Below are 13,851 nucleotides of genomic sequence, written 5' to 3' on the forward strand. Positions count from 1 at the left end.
CTGCCCCTTCCCACTGCTTCTCTGCCCCTGCACGTAACCTCAGAGCACCGCTCCCCAGCCTGCATTACTGCATTATTTCTGGTGTGGAGACGATGCCGTCCTCTTTCTTCCCTCCTTGTGGGTTCTTCTAGGTCCCAGCATTACACCCTATCCCCACCTCTCCACTATTTATCTCCTATTTTTCCTGCAAGAATCAGACCAAGCACCACCCATATGTCTTCTGCCAAATGAAATAGAATCAGAGGCAAGAAGCAACTTTGGTCATATTATAAAAGAAAAGATTTTGGCTTGTACATGCTGTTAGTTTCTGCTTTAAAATACCCACAAATGACCATATTAAGAAATAAAACTTACAAGTTTATTTTTCCAAAATTTTAATCAGATACAGAAGTTGGATTCTATCAATTCCTTTGTTGTCTCTTGTTAAAATTATGAAGTTTTAGTATTTTTTCCAGTTAATTCTTTTAATTTGGAGCTTCCTAACCAGTGAGCTGCAAATAGTTATGACATGGATCCCTCAGGCAAAACCCCAAGGCCAAGTGCCTCTATTATTTCTCTAGCTGGGAGCAGCTTCTTCAATCACTTTAACAAGTTTACTTCCATTTATCATTTTCTAAGTGAGCTGTGAAATGAAAACCTTGAGAACTGCTGTGTTAATGGCTTGCTCTGTGTTGGGTCTGGCTTCAGGACATCCAGCTTGCCTATATTCGATTTAGGGTAGTTTGGTCCAAGTTCTTTTCTTTCATTGTCTAAAGTATCTTTTTGTTGTCATTAAACTCGATTTAGGTTCAAAATCATATTTAATTTATAAAAGGTGTGGAGTAATATGTATTATTCCCCTTTTGTAGAAACAGTGTATATATATATATATATATATATATACATGGCTGTTATCTGCCCTGTGGGTGGTCTGAGTGCTGGAGGGCAGGGGCGGGGCATGGGGCCCTAGCGGGGGCATCTGGAGTGAACTTCCTTGCTGTGCATGAAGACAATGAAAAAGTGACTCTTCAGGAAGATGCGAGATAGGGGGTGGGGAGGGCAAGATTGAAAGCACTAAGAGGTGGGCTTGTGGCTTGGGTGGAAGGGGGCTGAAACGACCACGGAGGCGGTGCTCAAATGGCCACGCTGTTCTCCACCAGGCTGGGGCGCAGGTACTCGTAGGGCAGGGCCAGCTTTGCATTCCGGACCTCAATTTCCTTATCCAGGGCCGCCAGCTCTTCCCTGAACTTCTTCAGCACAGCCTTGGGCCCAGGGCCTGAAAAATACTCCTCCTCATGCTGGCCCAGAGCCACCTGGACAGAAAAAGGCCGCTGAGAGCCTTACACCCTCTGTTTGGAGTGCCGCGCCCCCCTGCAGCTGCCTGACCCCCTCAGAGCCCCAGCACCTGGCACTCACCATAACGGGCTGGCGTCTGCCCAGCTGCCAAGTGATGGACATCTGGAGAGAAGCCTGGTGAAAGTTGGGCAGGGTTGCCATCACCGTCTCCAGAGTCACATCCTTGGTGGTCGGCGGGGGCAGCCGCATTGTGCAGGGTGCGTTAGGGACCCAAGCGTACCAATCCAGCTGAGGGGCAAGTGTCTGGAGTCAGTGTCGGCTGAGCTGGAAAACCCCTGAGGCCACCTGCACACAGCTCCCTCCCCTACTGCAGCCACCCCGCCGAGGTAAGTACCTGGCCCAGATGGATGGAGGAGTGCTGGCCCGTGCAGGTGAAGATGCACATGGTGGCAAAGTGGCAGAGCTGGTCCTGGGACTGTAAGGAGACAGGAAACCCTGCAAGGGGTCAGGAGAGTTAGAAGCTGGCAAGCCAGGAACAGAAGCAGAGCTCAGAGAAGAGGCAGAGAGGGAAGAACAGGAGGTGTGGGGACTGCTGGGGACTCACAGTCACTATTGTGTAAGTTGGCACAAGACTGTGTGGGGCTGAGGAGACTGGGAGATCTGCTTAGGGGGAGGAAGGATCCTGCTCAGTGGGCTTCCAGCATGGCTCATACCAGCTCAGGAGTCAATTGCATTAAATGTTTAGGTATTTAGCATGCTGGTTGACATCACATTGGTAGCTAAGGTGGGAATATTTACATCATGGAAATGGGCAAGTCCTGGCCCGGAGGTTAATTTCCAGGGTGTATCGCAGGTGGGGAATCAGGGCTTCTTTTCCCAGAGAGCTGGTTGTTAAAACATTAATGAGCATCCATGGGTTACACTGCATCCAGGACCCAGATGGCTTGTCAATGCATAGGATGGGGACCCATCTCTAGCTGAGAGGAAAGGAACTTAGGAAAGCCTTTGCGCACTTTCATAAGAGTTGGAAATGCTTCTGCAAGTTTCCATAGAAGTAGAGAGGACTCTGGGTAGGTTTCAAGGAGGACTCTCTTGTGCTGGAGGTGTCATATCATGCCAGGGGCTTGTCTTACCTCGGTCCTGGGCCCCTAGCAGCCCAATGTCAGTGATTTCTCGACACCAGGTCTGCAGCTCGAGATCCCCTTTCACCGCTTCATCGGTCTTGTAGTGGAGATGCACCATTCCCTCCACGTAGCTGCCAGCCAGTGCAGGGTGAGTGCGCTGAAGCTGGCAGGGAGCCTCCAGGTCTGCTGCTCCTTGCCCACATATCCAGGCCAGGGCCCCCAGGCCTCCAAACAAGACACAGACCTCCCATTCTTGCTTCCTCCTCCACCCCACCACCAGCAGCCCTGCCTTCCGCCTGGCCTCACCGAGAGATGGTATCCCAGAGCCGCAGGGCGTCCTGGGCATAGTAGGAAGACTTGACTCCCAGGATCCCCCGGTCAGCCAGGTCCTCAGGGGGACAGAATGAGCTGTAGGTCAGAAAAGCTCCAGCTCGCTTGAGCAGCTCCACATGGCCTCCCCCACCTGTGCTCACCACCTGCAGAGCGAGGACAGGCAGGGTCAGGCAAATCAAGCTGCCCAGAACAGGATGGACTGTGAACTCCAGAACACCTGTTTCTCTCCTCGTACCTGGTCAAAAACTCCTAAGTCAGAGACCAGACCAGTCCTGGCCCGGAGGTTAATTTCCAGGGTGTATCGCAGGTGGGGAATTATAAGCTAGAGGGAAAAGAGCAAGGGAGGGCCAAGTCAGAAGAGAGCTGTGGCAGGTCCCCGCAGGAAGTAAGGGCTGAGAGGCAGGGAAGGTACTGGGTCTTCAGGAAAAGCAGAGACTTGAAGTTCAGTGGCCCCTTGACACCAACAGTGTTCAGTGGATGTGTGATTCATTCCACAACCCATTGACTTATTGCTCTATGGTAACTCAAAGAAAGCATTCTTTTCTTTTCATACAAGATTGCTTAACATCTAGCTCAATGTTTCTCAAGCTTTTTTTTCATTATTATTCCTCTAAAGCACCTTTTTAGGTATTTTTCCTACTCTCACCCTACATGAAATTTCAATACTACAGATATATTTCTTATGTAATGCATGTATATATGTGCTTTACATATAAAAACTGTAAGATTTTTTTGCCCCCTAAAACCACTTTCACCCGGTTGGGGAGCATAATTGCCCCCACTGAGAATGTAGTGGTCTAACCTGCCTACCTCCGGAACTTCATCTCCTACCCACTCCCCTTTGTCCATCACACTCACCTTCTTTCTGTTCTTCGATCATGCCAAGCTTGTTCCTGCCTCAGGACCTTTGCACTAGCTATTTCCTATGCCTGGAACAATGTGCCCCTTGATCTCTCCAGACTGGCTCTTCAGTTTCATTCTCTAGGTCATCTCTTCCAAGGAGCCTCTCCTGGCCACCCAATCTAACCTCACCATCATATTACCCCTCTCTGATGCTCTGCATCGTACTTATCACAGCTGATATGTTATAGTGCAATCTTTATTGACTGTTAGCCCTTAACAGAAATAAAAATCCCTGAAGATGAGGGCCTTGCTTGTTTTGTGTAGCTCTGGCATCCAGAATGGTACTTTCCCCATAGGAGGCACCCAAGAAACAAGTTAGTGGGTGAATACTGTGTTTGGATTGTCCATGATGAACCAGGCTCCTGCTGTGAACTATGACTCCCTCTGACCAGCCTATGTGTTACTACTTTAGAACTCTTCAAAGCTGGCAGGAAAAATCTTTTATGTTATGTACATGGTCTGCTCTTATGGAATGGGATCCTTAGTCATTTGTGGGTACTGCCTACGTACTGTATGTGTATCTGTGCTTTATGCATACAAAGAGCAAGACTTCTCACCCCACCCGGCCAGTGAGTCATGTCCATCTCCTTGGAGGGCAGATCACCCTGCTGAAAATGAGAGCACGTTCTCACTCCCTTGCTCACTGGCTTTTATTGGCTGGCTTTCCCCAAACCCTGAGATGCCTGCACAGGTGGCACTGTGCCATGGGGCCAAGAGAGGGGCAGGAGAGAAGGGATAAGGTGTCACCTTGAAGATAGGATGTATCGATGGAAGGCACCTCATGGTGGCCACTGCAATGACCTCAGCCATCAAGTGTCCCCTCAGAAGATGAGACTGCAGCTCGTGCATCTGGAAATCAGAGCTACGGACCCAGCATTTGGCCAGAAGCCAGACCATGGGGGGATCCGTGGGCAGGAAGAGCAGTGGTGGCGGGGACCCCTCTCGTGGCACTTGGAGCTGGAGTGGGGACAGTATGCAGACAACAGATGAGTACCGGGTGCCTAATAGATTCCGCCTCCCTCACAGGCTGAACCTCTCCCTCCTTCTTCCAGGTTTGCCTAGCGTTTCCCATCTGGTTGCCGCTCCCCTACATCTGGTTACTCCTTTCCCTCCCTTTCCTATCTGCTCAGCCCATTAACCCAACCGCTCTGCCCTTGGCTTCTGCCGAAACTGCTCTTCCACTGGAGCCACCACTGCAGCCTTCTCCAGCCCCCACGTCCCCTCAGTCCCCTTGGGGTGGACCAGATTCAAACCCTCAGTCTCCTCCACCCCACACTCTTTTTCAGAAATCTCAGCATCTCTCCGATCCTACCACCACCTCTGTGCAGCTGACTAGGTCTCCAGGTCTCAGCTAGTGACTAACTAGACCTTACAATTTGCACATCGTCCTATTACCTGAAAATTGGTCAAATAAAGCCTACCTGAGCATCTTCTCTTTATCTGTCCCATTTCTGCAGGTGCCTTGCCCGACTGCTCCTTTGGCTCTCTCCGTGAATCCAGGCCAGTCTGAGTTTCCTCTGCTGCCCCACACAGCTATTCCCCACACCTAAGCCTATTGCCTCCGCCTGGGGCAACTGCTGGAGCAGGTCTCCCTAATCCCTGCATCTACTCTCTTCCTTCCCCCACCCACCTTACACACAGTTGCCCATACAATATGCCTGCAGCGTCCCACAACAGCCTGCCCTGGCCTCCTGCGTTCACACTCCTCAGCACAGCACCCATGGCCTGCCACAGCCTCGCTCACATTATTCCCCAAAACCCCAGCCCAACGGTCCACTGCTAATCTCCTGGCTCCTCTCACCTGGTCATACCTCAGCTTCTCTGCCAGCTCATCTTCTGGGGGGAAGGTCCTGCCCCTCCCACCTGCTTGCAGATCAAAGTCCTGACCCTCCTCCCAGGCTCACACCCGCCCCACCTCCCATGACCCCTCCCAGACTGCTCCAGCCTCAGAGACTTCCTCAATACTGGGCTTCTTCGGATTTGCCAGGTCTGTCTCTCCAGTTAGGCTGCAACTTTCCTCCTTTAATGCCTCCCCCAGTGCCTTAGCAAAGGCCTTTGAACAGCGTGGGTACTCAGTGAATTTGGATGAGGGACTGAGCACTGGGGCGCAGAAATCCTGGGTCCTCTCACCTGGATGACCATGGGCAGGAGTTGCCCGTCAGGCTGCAGTTTCAGCATGACCAGAGGGGCAGCCAGGTGCTGCTGGCAACACAGGATGACATTGGCCTTGATCCCATCCAGCAGGGAGAAGTCAGCCTCAAACAGCGTGCCTCCCTGAATGCGGGAAGAGGGCAAGGGCTGCTATCAGCATAAGGCAGCTTCTTCCCACTTAGGTTCCCCAAAGAAGAAAAAGAAGGAAATTAACTGGTCTACATCACCTACTTTGCACCACGTAGTGGATCACAAGCTTATTGCCTCATATAATTCTCATATGCCCTTGAAGTTGCCCCAGTTTTATAGAAGAGGAAGCAGATGATCAGAGAGGATAGGTATCTCGCCTGAAGTCACACAGCTTATAAACAGCAGAGCCAGGATTCAAACCCAAATCTGTCTCACCCTAGAAACCCAGGATATTCCTGCCGACCCCTGACTAACAAATCCATCCCTGACCCTGATTCCCCTACTCCACACGCTCCCCCAAAATCCTAGCACCAAGGCCCAGTTGCATCTCCTCATTTTGACTGTCTCTATAAACCGTGGCACACTCTCTCTACAGTCCATTTCTCATCTGGGAGGAAGGCTACACAGCCACCCCTCTCCAGGATCACTTAGGATTTCTCCCATAAAACCGCTTCTTGCCACCTGGTGGCAAGCTGGGCCCACAGTGGACCCCGCAGCAGCACCAACACCGACCACTCCCCACCCCATCTCAGTGCTTGACCTCCTTAGGGCTCTTCTGTCCGTACCTGGAGCTCCTTCTCCAGCTGGGCCTGCAGCTCCTCCATCCCTGGAGGGAATACTAGGCGGGCAGGAAGGTGCGTAGAGCGCCTCAGCAGCATGGGGTTGGCACCATTGAGAAACTGGTACCCAAATAAGGCATCCTCCTTCCAGGAGTCCCGCACCCGCTCTGGGGACGGCAGTTGCAAAGTCCACTGTGGGATCTGAGTTCTTGGTCCTTTCCTTCCAACACCCACCAAACCAGCCTCACGTGACCTCAGCCTACCAGAGGGACCCAGGCCTCTGGACTCCCAACCCTGGTTCCCTGGATTGGTGGGATCTGCAGGTAAGGGTCCTGGGAGAAGTATTGGGGTGGGAGTACTGACCAGCCAGCTTGCTCTGGCCACACAAGAAAATCCGTTTGAAGTCATCCAGATCTTTCCAGCAAGTCAGAACATTTAAGGAGTCTTTGACAGCTAGGCCTGCCAACCTTCAGGAAAAGGTAGGCAAAGATTGTGAGATTTATTCTCAGAATCAAACATTACAGCCACCGGGCCCACAGTGGGATGGTCCCTTTATCCCAGGTGCTCCTTCTTACCCCTTGGCCAGAGAAGCCTCAAAATCGATTTTCTTGTCCTCCAGAAATCGCTCATCTACAGGGAGGTCACATATTTTGCCCCCAGCCACATTCAGGATTAACCCATCCTTCCAGTTACCCCACCTGCAGTGTAGACATGAAATCAGACATTGGCACTGGAGAACGGTCAGCAGTTCACTGTGGGGTGGAGGCAGTCAGGAGCGCGCAGGCGGGCTAACCGGTACAGCTTCCTCCTTTCTTCCAGCTCCTCCTCCCTGTGTTTCCTGAACAGGCCCTGGGGGTCGTCTACCACCGTGCGGCCTAGAAGCAGGCAGGAGGGAATGGGCCATGAGGCTTCTCCTGAAGGTCTCTCCCCTGGCCCTGCCGAGGATGCTCAGCATCGTGCCCGGCCCGAGCCTCGGTGCGGCTCCGTGCCAGCCCCAGCAACCTGCCTCGTTGACAACCCCCGAAGACCCGTCCCCCAGGTTCCAGCCCCCTCGCCCTGCCCCCCCACTTCCTCCGCTCCCCCCCAGCCCACCGGCTTGTCTTATGCCCCAGAAACCTCCTCACCCCCATCCCCGCGCTAACCAGTGCCCTCTGGTAGTTTCAGGATGCCATCGCCCTCCACCCAGCGGTAACAGGGGAACCAGAACTCATCCCCACTATCCCCGGGGCCCTGCACCGAGATCCAGTTGCAGAACCAGGCGTCATTCTGAAGGAGGCGCCGTTTGCGTAGTTTCACGAACAGCAGCGGCCCCAGGTACTCCCGCACATCCTCCTTGAATTCTGCCTCCTGCAGGCGACAGAAGAGGCTCAGTATCAGCGGGGCTTGCGGGACTGAGCCTGGCTTCCCCCGGACGTCCTTCCTGGGGTCCTCCGGGAAAGATGTTCCAAAGGAGCCAGAAGAGCAAAGGGTACGCGCACCGAGCAGGTGGCTGGCTCCGCGACACCGTTTCGGGTCATCGAGTTCCTCAGCCCGGGGTACCGCGGAGGAAAGTGGAGGGGGTGCCCTCCATCCTTCGCTTGTTCCTCCCTGTGGTCATTGTGCCAAGCACTAGGCCGGGCACTGGGCACCCGGCGCCGCGCCCCAGAGAGTGCACAGCTGAACCGAGGGACACACTGTTGACCAGGCAGTGACAGCTGTGAGCCTCAGGCGTCCTCCACCAGCACCTCTAAGGCTCAGCCCAACGGAGGCCCCACCTGCTCCAGCGCAGGCTTCCCCGAGGACAACCCACCTCTAGGTGGAAAGGGCTTGGCCGGGAAGAATGGGAGAGGGAAAGGTGTGCGACAGGCGTGCCGGGGAACGCAGAGCGGAGGCTAGGACCGCGTTGTGGAGCGGGGCTCTGAGCGCGTGCTGAGAGATGAGCAGGATCAGACCGTTAAGAGTCTCAAAGATAAAGCCAAGAACAAGCAGAAGCCATTCCAATGTTCTAAGCCGGGGGGGGGGGGGGGGGGGGGGAGGCGGGGAATGTTTTAAGGGTGGGAATGTATTTGGAAGAAATCGCTCTGGCTGCAGGGGGGCTTGGAAGGTCAGGAGTGGAAGCGACGAGGCAGGTGAAGAGGGGGGTGATGGTCGGGGGTGGGGCGGACATCCAGGCACGAATGCCGGAGACAACCAGGAGATAGAACTGTCATTCGTGGCTGGACAGAGGCGAAAAGAGGGGGAGCGCGAGTGACACCTGGGGGAGACAAGAGGGGATGTTAGAGAGGAGGCAAGAGGGGAGGCCCTAAGTTGGGCTTGTTCTTTGACGCGTCCGTGCGACAGACATCCGGATCCGGGGGTCTTGGAGAGAGCTGGACAGGTGATGGGAATTTGGGGGTCGCGGAGGAAAAAGTAACAAGAGCCGGGGCAGGTGTGGTGGGAGAGGGGCAGTGGGTCGGGAAGCTCAGTGTTCTCATTTCTTGGCTTCTTGTCCCCACCTTTGCCTCGGACTCCATCCCCACCCACTCAGGGGTAAAGCCGCAAGGTCTGGGATGCAGCAAAAGCGGAGAAGGTTTGAAACAGCAGCTTCTAAGAGGAGGAAACAGGAGGCCGCACGGCCGCTCCAGAAACCCTAGTTGCAGGAAGACAGAGTACTGCGCGCAAGAGTGCGCCCTCGCTTCCGAGGGGGCTGGCCGGCCGGCGGGGACATTTACTGGGCGCTTACCGTGTGCTACGTGTACGGCCCTACAGCGCTTTACCCCGCGGGCTCTGGGCGCCCTTGGTGCCGGGCGTGCGCCCTCCACCGCGAGCAGCCAGTGTTCCCGGCTCTGGCGAGTTCGGGGCCGGGATTGGTTGGCCGGATTGGGGCCCGGCCGCCGGCTCGGCCGCTCACCTGACCGCGCGCCGGCCGCAGGCTCTTCCCGAGCGCCGCCTCCCCGTGCTCGCCGACCAGCCACAGCTGCACCCGGTTGTTGGAGCCCGCACAGAACGAGGACCCGGTGGCCACGCGGACGCGATAGAGACCCATCTTGCCCGAAGACGTTTGGAGCCTTCTGAGGGCGAAAAAGAGTGGACGCGCGAAATAACGGGGCACGAGACTCCGCCCTCGAAGCCTCGCTGGGGCTCAGGGCCGGGGGTGGCAGGGCTCCAACCAGCCCCACCTGGCGGCGCGCTGCGGCCCCTAGCTCCACGCAGCCCAGACCTCAGTCCCCAGGCCAAGAAGGCGGAGCCCTGGTTGGGGTCCAGGGTGCCAACCGTTATCTCCGTAGGGGAAGAAGGATGGAAGGGGAAGCCCATCAGGATTTGGGCAGGAAACGTGCTGGAAGGAGTCTACAGCCGACCCAGCAGACAGACCGTGTGGCTGGGAAAACCCCTCCATCTAAATACACTCACGGACGCGTGTACACACACACGCACTGACACACACACACACTCTGGCCTCCCAAGTTGGTTCACCTTTGCCATAGGTGGTGCTTACAGTTGCAAGGGAGCATGAAGAGGGCGAGAAGGCCTGGTCTGCAACAGCATTTGAAGAAGGTACATTCAGGCCACCAGATTAATTTGACCAACTTTGAACACTTGTGTACCTTCCCTGTGCTGAACTCTGGGGCCATTCCTTTCCAGCTTAAAAGACTCTGCCTTTCTGTTGCTTACATGATAAACAACCAAATTTCTTGGCATTCAAAGCCCTTGCTAACCTGGCTTACCCACCTCCCAACTCATCCCACAGCACCCCATCTTTGTCTCGGGTCTCTCCATCTGGGGCTGGAGCCTGTGTTTCCCAGAACCCACCCTGTTGTTGGCTTGCAGTTCTTGCTCCTGGAAAATTCTTTTCAGCCTTCTAAGCCCTAGTTAGACCAGTTTTTCAGAGAAGTCTTTTCTGGGCTTTCCAACATCCACCCACTACTCCCCACCAAAGGTAATAAGCTTTCCTCTCTACTGCTTTCACTCTGTGCATACTTCTAATATTTCATACTTAATAGTCCGTATCTCCACCCACGGTGACCTCTCCTAGGCAGGAACCACATTCCCAATACTATTTACTCACTTTTGTTTCTCCTGGATTTAGCATCATATCAGGCTTATGGGTATCAATGTTGCTAAAACACGCTGGACTCAAAGATCAGTTATAAATAAGGCCTTTCCCTTGGAGGAGAAAAAGGCAAACAATACTCCCAGGCAATGTAAATCATAAGGGAATAAATAGTAAAATAAACTCTGGTGCCACCATGGTATGGAGTACCAAAAGCCAGGTAAAACAAATGAAGTCAGTAGAAATATGTCTGTAAGACACATTTTTTTTTTTAGTGGAAAGCACATTCACATGATTCAAAGTTCAAAAGGTACCAACTGTATTCACTAATGACTCCCTCCCTCTTGGCCCCATGGCAGTCAGTCACCAGTCTCTTCTGTGCACTCTCACAAGCAAACACAAGCCTTTCCTTTTTATCCTTTGCCTGCACATGGTAGCTTACTTTACACACTGTCCTGCACCTTGTTTTTTCCATATTGCAACATAAATCAGGAGATCATTCCATATCAGAACTTAAAAAGCTTTCTTGTTAAGGTTGCCATTGTTCTGATGTAACCTAATATACTCTACCAGTTTCTTATAAGTGCACATTTAGGTTGCTTGCAATCTTCTGTAAATTAAAAAAAAATGATCAAAGAAATTTGGTGTATACATCATTTCTCATATGAAGTAGATATACTTTGTAGATATACTTCAGATATCTGTAGATATACATATAAATCTGTAAAAATGTAATTGCTGGACCAAAGCACGTGTAATTTTGGCAGAAACTGCTGAATTACCCTCCGTAAAAGTTGTACCAATTTACACTCCCATCAGTGAGTCCACTGATGTATGAGAATGCATCACTCTTGCCAATAGTGTGTTACATTTTTACCTTTGCCAATCTGATAGTGAAAAATGGTACCCTAGTGTAATTTAATTTACATTTCTCTAATAATAAATAAGATAACCATATTGTAGATGCCATTCACACTTTGTTTTCTGTGAATCAGGTATTCCATTTTCTATTGGAGTTTGATCTTTTTCTTGCTGATTTCTAAGAACATTTATATATTAGAAAAATTAGCCTTTTTCCAACTCTATTACCACTAAAAGGGTCCTGATAGCAACAAAGTCCATTTTACCTACATTAACTTATTAGAGCCCAGATTTTGGTCTATAATATCATTCTCCACTAAAAGGAACCTGGGCTTCTTAGAGGATAGCTGACTCCATGCTGGGGGCAGGTAAGGCCAGGATAAGCCTAGAACATGCTACTGTTGCTAAAAAATAAAATAAAATAAAGTAAGGACGCACCCAAGAAATTCACAGGCAGTGGTGATAGGGAAAAATGTCCACTTAGAGGAGCTCCACTGGCCATGTTGTGATTTTGAGAAGCAAAAACTAAATAATAAATAGGATTAATTGAAATAGAAAAAGGTATCAGACTGCTTTCTGTTGCAAGTAACCAAAAAATCCATTCAAAATGCTCAGACGATGGGGAAAATTATCTCAGAAAATAAGAAGTCCATAGGGTAGGTCAGCTCTAGGTTTGTTCAGTTCAGTGGCTCAACAGCAGCATCAAGGAACCGGAGTTCGGTTTTCCCATCTTTCCATCCTTCACAGGTTAGCTCCTCAGTGACTTGCCTCCTGAGCAAAGTGGCTGCTACCACTCCAGTAATCCCATACAGACATAACAATATCCAGTGGGAAAAGAAGGGCCATTTCTCCCCGTGCCTCCCTTTCTAAAAGCAGGGGAAGCTTTCCCAGAAGCTAATCCAGCAGTTTCTTCATATCTATTTTTAGCCGAAACTGTGTACCAAATCCTTCAAGCAAACAAAGGAAATGGAACCACCATGATCCTCTTAGCCTAGTCAGGATTTACTCCTGAGTTACATAGGAAAGGACATATGGACATACATATGGACACAAAATGTATTTGGGGCCCCACCAAGAAGGGGTAATGGATTGGGAGGTAGGCATCCAAGGGTGTCTGTTACAATGAGTTTGTGAAAGACTTAAATTCATAATAATATTAAAAAGAGAAAAGTTACTGTAAACTATTGCAAAAAAGTATAATACAGAAAAGAATATTAGGATTTTTGACATTTTATAGTTTTAGTAAGAAAGAGAATGTTACTATATGAGCATGTGTGCTTCCTCTAGGTATACATTTATTTATAATTAACAGGTATATGCTCATTTCACTGGTAACAGGGATAAAAACAAGGAACGGTGTGTCAGCCAAATAGTACCTGAAAAAACAGGAACTGTTCCAAGAAGACGAAGGATTGATCAGCACATCTGGCTACACATGATAAACCAGATAGAAAGAAGGCCCAACCAGCTACCCAGCTCTGTGCTCCCAATCCAAGGAGAACAGGGGTCCTGGGAGGCTGAATTAGCCAAATCTAAAGAAGAGTATTAATGTGCAAACACAATCCGTCTTTCCCAGGAAATGAATCCTCTAGATGTCCCCTTAACCCTAATAAGACATTAATAATGGAAGCATAATTTTTTAAATAAGACTAACAAATCTATGAGTCAGCAAATCATAATGACAAAACAAGGCATTCCGTAACTCTGGCCAAGTAAAAGTATAGAGATACATCATTTCAGGGGAGGAGGACAGATGGCAGAAACTAAATATGTACGTGGATTCATTGTTAACAGGAGAAGTTTTACAGGGACAAAGACAGCTCCTTTGGAGAAACAACAAGCTTCAGAGTCCAAGCATGAATCCAGTCGGCTGAGAAGCCCAGTTCTACAGCCTCAGTGCACTAGACAATATTCTTTGAAGGGGGAACAAGGGATCCGACAAAATTTCAGTAACACCAAAAATATCAAAAGAGGTATTTTAGTAACCTTAAAAAAGTATCTTATTTTTAAAGAAAAACAAGTAGGTGTCAATGAAACAATTAATTAAATCCATAGTGTTGATGTTTTAAAATTTTATGTACAGTTTAAAGTGTATTCAAAAGAATCATCACATTAAATTTGTAACTGCAGTTTAAATTGTTTAAGGAAATTTAATGAAGTTTGCCATCAATGTTTAAATATTAAAAATTTCAAAGTTCTGCTTGTAGACATATGTTTGATAAACTGAGCATTAAATAAAATACAAATATTTGTGCAGCATTCTCTCCATGGATAAAAATATCTTCAATCTTTAAAAACCATATAAGCTGTCAACAATACACATAGAGAAAAGGTGTAAACCAAAGTATTAGGAATAATTATTTCTAGGAAGTGAGAGGAGGTAGGGAAGGGACTTTCATTCTTCACATACTCTGGAGATTTTCAAATTTCTTACAGAACCATGAGT

General features: G+C 50.2%; 1 protein-coding gene across 2 annotated transcripts; it reads right to left on the reverse strand.

The window, feature by feature from the left end:
* Window positions 1-363: 363 nt before the first annotated feature.
* Window positions 364-9,818, reverse strand: LOC108386766 (polyunsaturated fatty acid lipoxygenase ALOX15). Of its 2 annotated transcripts, XM_073234933.1 has the most exons (14): window positions 9,405-9,816; window positions 7,678-7,882; window positions 7,329-7,410; window positions 7,111-7,233; window positions 6,899-7,002; window positions 6,542-6,702; window positions 5,766-5,909; window positions 4,383-4,592; window positions 2,968-3,054; window positions 2,706-2,875; window positions 2,409-2,530; window positions 1,670-1,770; window positions 1,396-1,563; window positions 364-1,292 (listed from the first exon to the last, which is right to left on the reverse strand). In XM_073234933.1, exons 1-14 carry the CDS (start codon window positions 9,537-9,539, stop codon window positions 1,113-1,115), a joined length of 1,992 nt encoding a protein of 663 aa, XP_073091034.1. In that variant the 5' UTR covers window positions 9,540-9,816; the 3' UTR covers window positions 364-1,112. The 2 variants fall into 2 exon arrangements, with proteins under 2 accessions (XP_073091034.1, XP_036882572.1); XM_037026677.2 differs by lacking the exon at window positions 2,968-3,054 and having other exon boundaries at window positions 9,405-9,818.
* Between the last annotated feature and the right edge of the window lie 4,033 nt (window positions 9,819-13,851).

The sequence above is a fragment of the Manis javanica genome, chromosome 4 (assembly GCF_040802235.1).
Source record: "Manis javanica isolate MJ-LG chromosome 4, MJ_LKY, whole genome shotgun sequence".
NCBI lineage: Eukaryota > Metazoa > Chordata > Mammalia > Pholidota > Manidae > Manis > Manis javanica.

Bases quoted from the DNA above. Each gene is read 5' to 3' on its own strand.
- LOC108386766 (XM_073234933.1), bottom strand. From the start codon at position 9,539: ATGGGTCTCTATCGCGTCCGCGTGGCCACCGGGTCCTCGTTCTGTGCG. The intron at 6,703-6,898 runs GTCAGTACTCCC...TGCCGTCCCCAG, and splicing joins TGGCCAGAGCAAGCTGGCTG to AGCGGGTGCGGGACTCCTGG. The intron at 2,531-2,705 runs GTGAGGCCAGGC...ACTGGCTGGCAG, and splicing joins CTCTGGGATACCATCTCTCG to CTACGTGGAGGGAATGGTGC.